This window comes from Lytechinus pictus, chromosome 9 (assembly GCF_037042905.1).
Source record: "Lytechinus pictus isolate F3 Inbred chromosome 9, Lp3.0, whole genome shotgun sequence".
Taxonomy (NCBI): Eukaryota; Metazoa; Echinodermata; class Echinoidea; order Temnopleuroida; family Toxopneustidae; genus Lytechinus; species Lytechinus pictus.
Window position 1 is genome coordinate 16,248,481 of NC_087253.1, and position 14,013 is coordinate 16,262,493.

General features: G+C 37.9%; 2 protein-coding genes across 3 annotated transcripts; one reads left to right on the forward strand and one right to left on the reverse strand.

Moving 5' to 3' along the window:
• Positions 1-701: 701 nt before the first annotated feature.
• LOC135155511 (trichohyalin-like) lies at positions 702-5,932 on the reverse strand. 2 transcript variants are annotated; one of them, XM_064104794.1, is made up of 4 exons: positions 5,657-5,842; positions 3,494-3,986; positions 3,058-3,126; positions 702-2,722 (listed from the first exon to the last, which is right to left on the reverse strand). In XM_064104794.1, the coding sequence occupies exons 2-4, from the start codon at positions 3,978-3,980 to the stop codon at positions 2,325-2,327; spliced, it is 954 nt and encodes a 317-aa protein (XP_063960864.1). In that variant the 5' UTR covers positions 3,981-3,986; positions 5,657-5,842; the 3' UTR covers positions 702-2,324. The 2 variants fall into 2 exon arrangements, with proteins under 2 accessions (XP_063960864.1, XP_063960865.1); XM_064104795.1 differs by having other exon boundaries at positions 3,494-5,932.
• A 17-nt stretch (positions 5,933-5,949) lies between these two features.
• LOC129267653 (zonadhesin-like) lies at positions 5,950-8,985 on the forward strand. Its single transcript, XM_064104363.1, has 3 exons — positions 5,950-6,427; positions 7,370-7,451; positions 8,358-8,985. Exons 1-3 carry the CDS (start codon positions 5,950-5,952, stop codon positions 8,983-8,985), a joined length of 1,188 nt encoding a protein of 395 aa, XP_063960433.1.
• Positions 8,986-14,013: the final 5,028 nt, after the last annotated feature.

Consider the following 14,013-nt stretch of genomic DNA (forward strand, 5'->3'; position numbering starts at 1 on the left):
TGGGGGGGGGGGGGGGTACCCCAGGTGTTATAGTTTGTCTTGTTGATGTCCATTTTTTTCTGGGGGGGGGGGGCTGGAACATGTATCATTGTCCATTTAACATTGTAGAATCAAAAGGTAATATTTTTTATTTAAAAAAAATTTAAACAAATTATGAAGTATAAAGATACAGAATTTAAACAAAAAGTTTCATAGTACATGTACCAAAAAGGCAATTTAGGTCACTATATTACAACATTATTTTGACTGACATGGGGTGTAATATAGAATTTTGTTGGGCCTGTAAATGCTTAAATATTCCAAGAGGGACTATTTTTCTGCAAAGCATGTAGTGTTTGGAAAATGTGATGTTTTCCAAAGAGGAGAAATTAATACCCGAGATGCCAAGATATGTTATCTTTCAACTCTTGCAAGATGACATATGGCACCTCTATTATTATATTCTCTTAGGATTAAATCACACTTTCCTTGACTCTATAAGCTTTGCAAATACATGTATATATAAGATAGTCTTTTTTGTTAAAGAGCCGATTTGCTTTGAACGATCAAAATAACATCCATATTTTGTTTGCATTGTTTCGCAAATCCCCATGAAAAGCATGCTCAGCCAATCATTTGACTGGATCTAGGTAGACAATGTATTAACAGAGGTAAAGGTATAGGGTTAGGTCACACATGCAATCAGGCAAGAAGACTGGAAATATACCAAACAAATTATTTATTATTCAGAGAATAATGAACACGTACATAAAAAGTAAAACATAAAAGTGCAATATTTGCATAATGCATTCACAAAGTGCAATTTTCTTTACATAGTAACTGAAAAGTTATAAAATATACCACAATTATGTCCTGAGTTTAAATTAGTTGGCACTATCGAAAGGCAGACTTTGGTAACGTTTTATTGCCAATATACAGTTTCTTTCTTAATAAATACAAAGAAAAGGGGGGAAAAGTTTTTGAAAAGTACTGCAAATGCAATGATGACAAACAAAAATGTAGACATGTGTGATAAAATAGCAAATAGACTTTGAAACTTTGTGTGAATGCATATGTATATAACCCATCTTATACATGTAATTGCAAGATAACAAGTACTGACAAAAACAAACAGTTAAAAAATATAATACTTTACACTTTCAAGTTGTGACTCAACTTTCTTTGGCAATATCACATTGGTACAAAATGAGGGTTGGCAGCGTTTGATATAGATCTTATTTAAGAACAATAAAACATAGTCATTTGAAAGGTATGTATATAATAGAAGATCAAAATAAAAATGGAATGTTTATATATATATACTGTATATGTACAAAAGTTCACATGTAGAAATGTGTGCTTAAATAGCAAACAGACTTTGTAACTTTGTGTGAATGCATATACCTGTTTTATACATGTACAGAAATTGCAAGATAACAAGTACTAACAAAAAGAGCAGTTAAAAAATATAATACTTTACACTTTCAAGTTGTGACTCAACTTTCTTTGGCAATATCAAATTGGTACAAAATGAGGGCTGGCAGCATTTGATATAGATCTTATTTAAGAACAATAAAACAGTCATTCGAAAAGGTATGTATATAATAGAAGACAAAATAAAAATGGAATGTTTATATATACTGTAGATGTACAAAAGTTCACATGTAGAAATGTGTGCTTAAATAGCAAATAGACTTTGTAACTTTGTGTGAATGCATATGTATATAACCTGTTTTATACATGTACAGTAATTGCAAGATAACAGGTACTGACAAAAATGAGCAGTAAAAAGATATAATACTTTACACTTTCAAGTTGTGACTCAACTTTCTTTGGCAATATCAAATTGGTACAAAATGAGGGTTGGCAGCGGTTGATATAGATCTTATTTAAGAACAACAATAAAACATAGTCCATTCAAAAGTTATGCATAGAATAGAAGAAAAAATAAAAATGAATGTTTATATACAGATGTACAAAAGTTCCAATAGCAAGTAAATGGTTACTTGATGTAAAAAAGAACTACATAAAAACAAAGTTATATGTTTATAAAAATCTATAAGTGCTAAGAACAAAAAGTACTAACATCTACAATTTACATGTAAATTCCCTTGCCCTTGGCAATGATTCTGGCAGCACTGAGATGGATGGCTAAGTAAAAACAAGGGTTTCAGCATGGCAAGAGTACAGGTGAATGATATGCAGCAACAAGTACTGAGGAAAGAAATTGTGATGAACAAAAATCCTGAAAAGTGTCATCTCATATGACAAATACATGTTTACCACCGTGGGAATTCCAAACACACACACTCCTCCACTTGAAGAATGCATTATGTTTGTAACAATTACAGTGGAGTGTAATCGTGATTGTAGGGCCAGGAATTTGGAGACCGCTCTGGACCGGACTGGGAGTTGTTTCCCTGTTGCTGCCACATTGAAGTTGACGACTGCCGCATACCAGCCATTAAGGCCTGAAGCATTTGGAGTTGATGCTGTCTATCACGTTCTTTTTCTTGCTCTCTATGCTCCCTCTCTTCTCTTCTCCTCCTCTCCTTCTCCTCTAGTTTTTTTTCTTCAGTACGCTGTGCCTTCATTAGGAGCTCACGCTCCCACTCCATTTGGCGCTGCATGAACCGATCCTCCCTAGCATTGAAGGCATTTGTACTGTCCTCCTCCAGTGTCTTTATCTCCTTGGCTATCAGTCCGAAGGACTCCTGCAGCTTTGATTTCTTCCGCTTTTCCCCTGTTATGAAGTAGGTAGTATAAAATACATCGTAAATAAAAAAAAATCAATCAAATGTGATAGCGGTAAGAAAGGTATACAATCATTTTATTTCTTTCAACTTGTTACACACATACTTTTCTGTATTTGACATAAGGCATGCAATATCACACTTCTAATAGCTAATACAACAAATCAAGTGAGAAAACCTTGAGTTGCAAAAAAAAATCATACTGCATGAAAGCAACATCAACGGGATGTAAAAGGCCCCTTTTCTTGAAAATTTGCTGAATCGAATTCAAATATCATATGAACTATAAATAAGCAAATGTATGGAAACAATCTGTTTATATTACCAGTTGCCTTACGTCCATTAGCAGATGATGTTGAAGGTCCCTCTAGATCCTCCGGTGGAAAATTGCCAACTAAAGAAAATGAGGGATAGAAAAGCGATTACAATAAGTGACTACAATAATAAACATTTCATTTTTATGCATAAAATGAAGGGGAACTAATTTTTATGTTGTTATGTGTCACTGAAGTAAAAACATTTTAAAACAAAGGCTAACTTTCAATACATTTTTATTTTATTAAATTCAAATCAGTTCCTTTCATATTACTCAGTATAAAATGATACATCAAGACAATATAATGATACCAATAATGTTTATTTTAAATGCTCACACTGAGAGGGTAAGAGCCAAAAAGGATTAGTCTTTATAATTACACATGTATATACAAATAAACATGTATATGTGATTACAAATGAAAAAAGGAAGAGGAATCCTTTACCCAATTCTGTTGGTGCTTCCACATCATTTTCCTCCAGTTCATCATCCGTTATACTTCTATCTTCTTCGGCTCCATCCTCCTCCTCCTCTCTCGGCAGTGAATCAGAGTCCACCGAGTCTAGCGACTCAGATTGATCCTCCTCCTCTGGTTGCGACGCCAGAATGGCAACTGGTGCAGTCTCTGGTCTGCCCCCAAAGATCTCCTGCAGTTCGCTATAGAATTTACATGTAATTCTCCCCCTGCCTGATCGATTGTTATTGTCCTCCGTCTTTCGGAAGGACGCTCTTAGTTGTTTAATTTTCCGCTTGATTTGGTCCTCTGCCCTTTCGAACCCCCTTTCTTTCATCAATTGGCATATCTTACGAAATACCGTTTTGTTCCTTACTGTGCCATCCATCTGTTCTTGAATGTTTTTCTCCCGCCAAATATTCAGGAGGCACAGCGTCTCCACATCTTCCCACAGACTCCCTCTCCCTGTTGGTGCCATTTTGATCTAAAATGAGAGAACAAATACAAATACAAATTAATAATGGTAACCACAAAGATTACGATGTGGTAAAATTATTATATAAAATTATGTGTAACATCTATTAATCACCTTTTAGGATTTTTGATCTTGTCAACAACTTCTCTTGTCAGGGGACAGTTGACATGAATATCATCAAAAATTCAAATTTAATGATTCAGATTGATCGACCACCTAGATATATGAAGGCCCTTCTCCCCCTGCTATGTAACATTTGATGATCGATGGACAAATTATTCCGCTAAAGTTCCATATGTACCCATCACTAAAATTGAATAAAACAATTGAAAAATATGGGTATGACTTAGAATGACATAACTAATATAAATAAAGTATACAAAATATGGGAAATCACTTTCTAAAATAACTATCTAGAAATCCATATAGTATACAAAATATGGGAAATAATATTCTAAAAATCTATCAAGTCCATCAAGATAAACTCCTACAGCTCGGCAACTAACACGTGGCCAGCCGCTGATCTCTGAATACCGGTGGAAGAAGAACTTATTCATACTTTATTTACAAGTTTCTTTTGTTATCATATCACGTGTTAATCTGTTAATGTATACAATTTTTAATACAATTTGCTTCTAGTGATAATTTTAGAGACGGTTTAATGATCATTTAGAGATGGTAGGCCTAGAGTGTTAATTATAGAGACAGTTAATACTATAATAGTAAGGTACGCAGAGTCTGTTACAGCTAGGGTTAGGGTTCGCAGACCCCGGCGTCCATCCTAGAGTACGCGGCCTCCTGATGACTTTGGTTGGTTAGGGATAGGACTTCGAAGTTAGAGTTGTGTATATTATTGTACTGTAATCTGTATTAACATTGTTTTATGCACTCACCGCTAGAATCTACTTATTTTAGTCTACTTCTTTTTTGTGGGGATTTTACAGGCAGACACTATTTTATATGTAGATCTAGACCCTACTCATTTGTTTCAATGTCTAGCGACATATTTCATGTCCAATTTCTGACTATGTGCGACTCCGACTGAGTGGATTATTGGCATTTGAAATAATTAATGGCAATTGTCTAGTTTCATGTCTCATGGCCTGGCCTGCCCCTGGCCATGCCTTCAAAATCAAAGTTAAATACTTCATCAAGTTCATGCCTCATGATCATGATGACTTTGTTTGAGGCATAAGATGATGTATTAACTCTGACAGTCTGACTCCGAGTCTGATGATGATGAGTCATAATTTCATAATCATATGAGAAAAATTATGACGGCTCATGATGTATGGCACTCCTGTCCAGGCTATTGTTTTTAGTCTGTCTATTAGTATTGATAAATTATCATCGCCAACAAAAAAATAATGATCATTCTTCAGATGGTGCAATCACAGTAGCGATGTATTTAAAAACATCGAAATAAACAGGAAATGATCAGACGATCGAAAATCATAATTCCCAAACCCACAGAAATATAGGGATGGGACTGAATTACAAGTCACCATCACTCATCAGTTCTGTTCGGAGAAAATACCAGGAATAAACGGTTTAAACTTTTAGCCCACCAGTACAGAATATGTCGTGTCTTAGTGCAGGCTGCTGGATATGAGGAAATTAAAATTTAAAGCAATAAATGATGAAAAACAATGTAATTTTACGCTCGGGGCGAGGCTTACCTATAATATATACTGCATGCCTGGTCCAAATGGCAAAAGCGCGCCCGGCCGATGCATTGTTGATGATGACAGGTCGCGTCACTTCCGCTTATAAGCCGGCGCCGAGTCCACTTTGGTGTTACACCTACCGATTGCGGGACTGAGTCCGGACTCGGGCCGGCCTCAAACCACATCCAGAGGTGGACTGAGTCCACCTGGCCTCAGTCCGGCCTCAGTCCGGCTTTTCAAAAAAAGTTGATGTTACACATACGTCGAGCCGCCTCCGGGGCCGGCCTCAGTCCACTTGCAAACGTATGTGTAACAGGGGTCTATGTCGACCTGGTTGCTACTGTCCAGAAGGACTCGTCAATGATTATCAAGCAAACGGTAACCAATGCATCGAGTTTGCCGAGTGTCAAGAGACACCTACCTGTCCAGAGGGTATGGTATTTGAAGAATGCGGATCTGGATGTGGTCCTTTCAGCTGTGACAGCCGTCCAAGAGATATATGCCCCAAAATATGTCGCCCTGGTTGCTACTGTCCCGAAGGACTCGTCAAAGACCGGGACAATGGCTATCAATGTCTTCAGCCGAGTTCCTGTTATGAACTAAGTTCTTGTCCCCCGGGTATGGTCTATGAAGAATGCGGTTCAGGATGTGGTCCCTTCAGCTGTGATAACCTGCCTCGAGATATATGCCCACGAATATGCCGTCCAGGCTGCTACTGTCCCGAAGGCCTTGTCCTTGATGAAGATTACGGGCATCGGTGCATACCTATTGATCAGTGCCACGGTATGTAGTTTGAGGGAATTTATATCATAGCTCTGTTTGTTGAAATGTAGATATCGGGATTGTAGTTATGAATAATTAATTGCATACGGCTAGAAGTATTTTGTCATATCCATTAACTGAAAATATTGACATGATGACAATAAACAAGTCACGAATCCATATGTGAAATCTTATTAACGCTAACAATTGGTATATGGAAATCCAGAAAACTTGTTGTTCCCTTCTTCTTAGGATTAGATTTAAAAAAAATCAACAGGTTTCATGGGAGAAAATTGTGTAATTTTGTAGGGTTACTTGCAAGTTTAATTATGCAGTTGGTATCTTATCTAACGCTTTTACTTATAAATATATATTTCGAGAATATTTTTTTGTAATTGTATTAGGCCTACAAAGACCTTTTACAACTTTGTCAATCAAATCACTTTATAAGTTGTTTCAATAGTAGAATAGATTTATAACTCTTATAGCAGCATTTGATTTAGCAAGAATAAGCTTGCATGTTATTTGTGATCGATCAAGCTGACAGCGATGAATGAAATTAAGAAAGGGTCAGTTTTATCAGTTTCTAGAATTGATAACAAAGGTTATTTGGTTTTCCGATGGCGATTAAATATTAGAAGACCAATCTCATGATTATCGTGTCGTTTAGGCGAAAATAAGACAGCAGATCTACGGATCGGGATATGATATTTGTTGGTAATCTTTATTTGGTTTAATACTTTATCTGAATCTTTTTTTTACTCAGTTTGCTCATCAATGTCTTCGTTATCCTTAAAACATTGTCAGTATTCTTATCACCACTATTTGCATCATTATTCTCATCAGTATTATAAACATCAATATATTTAGTGTTAACCTAGTTCATAATATGTTGCCATCATCGAAATTGTCCTTTGGTAGTTCTTCTGATATTGATATGATCATCATTTAACTGATATTTAGATAACTGCCCTGATGTCTTGAACTGTGGAATGGACCCATGCGTTAACTCCGAATGTTTTGCATATCCCCTTGCTGAATGTAGGTAGGCATACGTTCATCTTTCCATTATCACCCCCTCATATTCATCACCATCCGTGAAAGTACAGTCCACCAGGGCTCCGTAACCCAAAGATTAGTGATCAATCGCTAAATGAACTGACCAATCAATATGAATGTTACACGCGCATTGGTTTTAAAATACTTGCCAGGGACCAAGCAGTGCGGTTCTTTCATATTTGCAATTCATCGCAAACCTTTGTGTTACGGAGCCCTGGTTGGTGCATCGTCTTACGCAGGAGTGAGAACAGTGCTGTGGAAGATCTATTCTACATGCGGTTAAAAGAATCAGCGCAGTCTTAGCGCAGTTGGAACCGCGCTGATTATTTTTAACCGCACGTAGAATAGATCTTCATCTCTCGCACCTAAGCAAGAAGAATGGATAAGTAAAAAAAATATTTTTAAAAAATCCCGCTATATTTTCAGACATTTTGTGTAATCTGTCTTGAAATATCCCTTAAAAGAACGACTCACGAAAAATCCAGCTAATATAAAAGAAATTAAAATTCAGCTAAGAATTTAAGAAATCAAGGAAATTTACATTAAAACTTCATACAGCAAAACAAAACATGTATTCTTTTTACATGTTTGGTTAAAGCTGAGCATTCCCGGAAAGAATCATTTCGTGAATTTCACTGATAAGTTCGATGAGCTACTGAAATCAACGCATCTTACATCGGTTGTAAGATAGTAATCCACGGTTTATAGTCCAAGGTCGAGCCTACATTGGCCTGCATAGGGCGAGCGTCTAACCTCCCTACTTGGGAGCCATTCGGTCTATCATTAATTAAATGGTGTCACAAAATTTACTCTTCTCACACATAGCACTCGCTTAAGTTAATCCTATACTCATTAAGAGGGATATCCTGGTTTGTGATTTTTGTCTATCTAGGCCAAACTATTGTGGAGGATGCTACGCCGATTTTTACGTTGATGGCGTCTTGGTGAACTGTTCTGCATGCCCCGAGGGTATGACGTTTGAGGAGTGTGGATCGGGATGTGGCCCTCCCAGTTGTGACAACCCTCCAAGAGATATATGTCCAAGAATATGTCGACCTGGTTGCTACTGTCCAGAAGGACTCGTCAAGGATTATCCGTCAAACGGCAACCAATGCATCGAGCCTGCTGCGTGCCAAGAGCCATCTTCCTGTCCAGAGGGTATGATCTATGAAGAATGCGGATCTGGATGTGGCCCTTTCAGCTGCGATAACCCTCCGATAAGGGGAGATTGTCCACAAATATGTAACCCTGGTTGTTACTGTCCAGAAGGACTCGTCAAGGATCGGGACAATGGCTATCAATGTCTTCCGCCGAGTGTTTGTTATGAACCAAGTTCTTGTCCACCGGGTCTGGTCTATGAGGAATGCGGTTCAGGATGTCGTCCATTCAGTTGTGATAACCTGCCTCGAGATATATGCCCACGAATATGCCGTCCAGGCTGCTACTGTCCCGAAGGCCTTGTCCTTGATCAAGATTATGGGGATCGGTGCATCCCTGTCGATCAGTGCGACGGTATGTAGTTTAAAGGAAATATAATCATAGTTTCATTAGGTGGAATTTAAGTAGTAATACAGCTTTTTGCTAATATTGCAGACGTTCTTAAGAATATTTTTGTCAGAACGCAAGGTTTATGTCGGAATAATTATGTTCCTCTTAACGCACAAAAAGTATGGATTTAGTCATAACTTAATAGTATCCATCGACTGCCATTTCATTTACTTATGATATAAGGATTTTGTCTTCATAGTAAGTGTATCCGTCTAGCGAGTTGTAACAGTTGAGTTTGAATAAATGTGTTAGCACTCGATAATAATATTCTAGTACACGTATGCAGGTTCTTACCCTTTGATTTCTTTAACAATTTTAAAGAATGATCGGAATCATCTGTATCTCACACGGTGAAAACACATACAATCGAGTGGCAACTAAACATGGTAAACTCGTCGGATAGCTTTTCTTCTTAAGGCTACTTTTTTTCAATTAAGAAAAGAGGGAACAATTAAACTAACCCTGAAGAAATGTTCGTTTCTTGAATGAACGAACTCATGATTTAGGCATATCATCAATTTTTCAGCATTTTGGGCCGGACTAAATTCCCGTGATGAGGGGCATCAATTTGCAGTTTGTATTCGTTTAGGGAATGGAATATTCCTGGAAATTAGATGAAAATGCGCACTTTTATAGGGGTTTAATTTAAAATCGAAATCTGTAGCTACACGTGTACAGACCATCTATATTATATTTGCAATTATATATTTTGTCACGGAGCTTTCATTGCTTTATGAGGCAGATTAGTTGGTATGCGATCAAAGTCCCATATTTTTTTTAAATACTTGTTATAAAGGAGACGAGTATCCGGGTCGGAGGAAGGTCGGAGTAACTAGGGCCGTCTGCACCAACCCGAGTTTTCAAATTAGCGTGCTAGTTCTGATCCGGCAAATTATCCCTATCTGAACAATCTCGAGATTATTTGTAATGGAGATGCAATTTTTGCGCTAGTTCGCAGGATTAATCCCTTAATTGCAATCCCAAGACAACTTGGGATTATTTGCAAAATAGCGCGCTATTTTACGAATTATCCTGCTAATTCGCAGTGCAGACGCACTCGGGATTATTTTATTCACGTCGTCAGACCATAACGCATCGATGCCTCGCTCGAGCAGGAATCGCTATTCTTGCGATGGTGGAGACGGGGTTTCTTGAATCTCGAGAGGGCAGATCGGGCTAAAATCTCGAGATTGAGCAAACTCGGGCTGGTGCAGCACCGCCTTCTGTCTACACTAGCACTGATCCGACCTTTCCTCCGACCAAAACAGCCTTTTCCTTGGTCGGGATGAGAAATGGCTATGGAATTTTATTCCATGCATTGTAGAATTTTACTCCGACTATGATCTCAGGCTGATCAAGGCTAGTCTCGTCATCTTCGCATTAATAAACGAGCCATTGCCTTAGATCACGCTCATTTATGAGGGTATGATCACCCCGTCTTATACAACATTCATAACTTATAACTAGTCAGAATTCAAAGTATAATTTTAATTTTCTGGATACCATGTTATCAAATTCAAGCCCATTATTATCAGTCAAAGACATCTCAACATTTCGAGATGTCCATATAGCTAAGCTTTGTCTTTTTACGAAGTCTTTGAATACGAATTATAATTTACCATAACATCAACCTTCGAAGGATTATGCCCTCTACTCGAGTAAAATGGTCTGAGCGCAAAGCCTACAATGACTTGGGTACTAAGGCAGACCATCCTTTGTGTGAAGACCCGCTTGAAGGTCAAAGTATCAAGCAGGGTCCATGCCTGCAGAGGTAAATGCCAATTCGTCCACTGCCAACCCGTCCACTCACCACATGGTCTACCTTCATTTAGTCTAATGCCATTCCGTCCATCAACATTTCATCTAACAACCATTTGGTCCAGTTAACACCTCGTCTAATCACCAGTTGGTCTATTACCATTTCGTCTAATAACCAGTTGGTCTAATACCTATTTTCTTTCCATTCATTTTGCACAATTAACACTTTAGTCTATTTAGACCAAATGGTATATGGACTAAATGGCTATTTGACCAATTGGTTATTACACGGAATGACATTAGACTAAATGAAAGAAGACCATGTGGTCGGTGGACGAACTGATGGTAGACCAAACGAGAGTAGACGAATTGGCAATTGAACGAATTGGCATTAGACGATTTGGAAATAAACCCCTGCAGACACCTCAACTTTCATGATTTTACCCTCAAACGAATCCATGAAAAACACATGTCATTCGTATAATGTAGTGAAAATAACTTTTATAATAACGAAAGATACTAATATTAATAACGTCGTATTGTAAAAAGAGGTAAACACAAGAAGAACAACAAGGTAAACGAAGGAGGTTGACGGGGGTGATGAAAGATGGGTCTAAACAAAGGTCCTCAGCAGTGTATTAGGCTTTACCATCATAATCATGAATACCTGTGTCGGGAGGGGGGGGGCGGGGCACTAATGTATGATGACAGTACGGGTGTGTGCGTGTGGCCCTAAAGGTACCCTTTTCACGCTTTGTCAGCAGTTCCCAAAGGATATAATTCCCCTCCAGACCTTTTTCATTGATAAACCAGTTCTCCCTCGTTTCCAACCCGCGTCTGTCAAGGCCCTAAATCGCAAAATATAGAAAGCGACATTAAAACAGAAAAGGGTTATTTCGATCTGATTTTGATTGATTTAAATGATTAAATTTGCTGTCATTCTTCCTCATGGTTGTAAAAAGTAATTTATTTTCTCTGAATTGTAATCAGTTTTATTTCTTCTCTTGTCCTTTTCCTTTGCTTAAACGTAAAGGCGTTCTAAAGGCATTAGATTATATGCTAAGTGACAATTAGGGATACACAAACAAAAACTAAAAACATTACTATGTACATCCCAAGTGGCCCAACTCCCCCCCATAACGAAAAAAGGTCCCAAACCAACAAACATGAAGAATAATAATGATAATGGGAGACCAACTTTATGTTGAATGAATACCCTTGTAAAATATTTGAATAAATGAATAAATAAATAAATAGATAAATAAATAGATTATATAGATAAATACATATATATCAACAACAACATTTCTCATAAAAATGAGATCACCGACCTAGTTCTCGTTCCCTTACTCTTCAACCTATATCCTCCTGCAATTTATGTTTGCCACCCTCTGTGTTCACGCCTCATACGCGCGCACGTTTCTTGTTAATTTTGTACAAGCTTAGGCGGCGATTTGCGGTTTAGAGCCTTAACATCCTCTTTTTTGAAGACCCCTATTTCATGTTAAATTTGAATTTCCACAATACCCCTCATTTGTAAAGGGCCATCTAGTTCTTAGTTCTTAAACTCCCATTTCTGTGTTAACGCCTCATACACCGGGCTCATACAGTCATACGTGCACACGGTCCTTGTTAATTTTGTACAAGCTTAGCATGAACGGAAATCCCAGGGGGGGACAGGGGGACGTGTCCCCCCTACTCAAAATAGTAGGGGGGACACGATATCAAATTTCCCCCTACTATTTTTGGTCTTTTATGATGGCATTTCCATACATCATTCAAAATCGGAATAAGACATGTATTTTAGGACGATATGACCTTAATTTTGGGATGATAACCTTTATTTATTTTTTATTTTTTTGCTTGTCATATTTATTTTCGTCGAAATGAACTTAAATTTGGGGTGATAAGCTTTTTTTTTTTTTTTTGCTTGTCACATTTTCCAGCCCCTTGTCCCCCTACCTTGTGGGGGGATTGCCGCCCCTGAAGCTTAGGCGACGATTTGCGGTTTAGGTGCAATTTGCGGTTAGGGCCTTAACACGCCTCTGTTTTCGAAGACCCCTATTTCATGTTAAATTCCAGCTTCCACAATACCCTTCATTTGCAGAGGGCTATCTAGTTCTTAAGCCCCGCCCCCCCCCCCCCCCCCCCATTTCATAGAAACTTAGCCTAAGTTCTGAATGGTATGGTTTCAGATTTTGGAGCTGCACACCTCTATATCCTTTCCTAATCCGAGAGCGCCCCCAACCCAACCGGGAACTTTTGCGCGAACTATCAGGTAGCGATGCACAAACACCTTGCAAAACAATTATACACTTGTCTTACCCGCCTCACCTTGAGAGCGGATCATCTAACGCTTGACTGGAAAAATGACACCAATTAATACCTTCTTCAAGAGGAAGAGTGGTTGTGTATCCTTCTCTCGAGAGCAAACCAACAAACGAGATGGAAGTTGAGAAGACTTTCGATTTTCCGGTGAGAAAATGCGGGTAGGCCTACTCGATGCCTCTGGGAACATGATCAAACTGTACGTACCACGTTCATGGCAGACAGAACTTGTTCGTCGTGATGTCAGAGTATTTAGGAATGGTAATGATACTTTTACGATCAATAATTATCTGGTACTACAAAAATCATTATACTGCAACTACTGACAACACTATGACTTTACTACTACGAGGAAGAACACTGTTACTGCTTCTCCTCCTTCATTTCCTTCTTCTTCCTTGTTTACACATAATTATCTGGTACTACAAAAATCATTATACTGCAACTACTGACAACACTATGACTTTACTACTACGAGGAAGAACACTGTTACTGCTTCTCCTCCTTCATTTCCTTCTTCTTCCTTGTTAACACATCATGGTCGCTGACGAACAGTGGCGTAATTAGGCAAAACTTTTGAGGGGGCCAGATTTGGCATATCGGGAATTTTAAAAAAACTTGCGAGCGAGCAAATATTTCGACATTTCTTTTTTTAATCCAAATTTTTAATAGATTTTGACATAATATTCAGAAAAAATTATATTTCACCCTCCTTACTTTCATTTTCTCTATATATTTATTTATATATTTATTTATTGTCTTGGTCAGTACGCCACTGCTGACGAGTGTGACGTTGCCTTTCATTTGTGAGAATTATGCTCCTTTTGCTTGTAAATTTTAATTCCTTTGTGGCATTTTGCTATTGGCATTCGTGATAATTGTAATACCAAGCAGGCTAATTTTTTTGTATACAT

What these genes read in the sequence shown, in the direction of transcription:
- LOC135155511 (XM_064104795.1), bottom strand. Translation starts at nt 3,980, where the DNA reads ATGGCACCAACAGGGAGAGGGAGTCTGTGGGAAGATGTGGAGACGCTG. An exon ending in GGAAGCACCAACAGAATTGG is followed by an intron (nt 3,127 to 3,493) that starts GTAAAGGATTCC and finishes CATTTTCTTTAG; the next exon opens with TTGGCAATTTTCCACCGGAG. An exon ending in TAATGGACGTAAGGCAACTG is followed by an intron (nt 2,723 to 3,057) that starts GTAATATAAACA and finishes ACTTCATAACAG; the next exon opens with GGGAAAAGCGGAAGAAATCA.
- LOC129267653 (XM_064104363.1), top strand. Translation starts at nt 5,950, where the DNA reads ATGTGTAACAGGGGTCTATGTCGACCTGGTTGCTACTGTCCAGAAGGA. An exon ending in ACCTATTGATCAGTGCCACG is followed by an intron (nt 6,428 to 7,369) that starts GTATGTAGTTTG and finishes ACTGATATTTAG; the next exon opens with ATAACTGCCCTGATGTCTTG. An exon ending in TATCCCCTTGCTGAATGTAG is followed by an intron (nt 7,452 to 8,357) that starts GTAGGCATACGT and finishes TTGTCTATCTAG; the next exon opens with GCCAAACTATTGTGGAGGAT.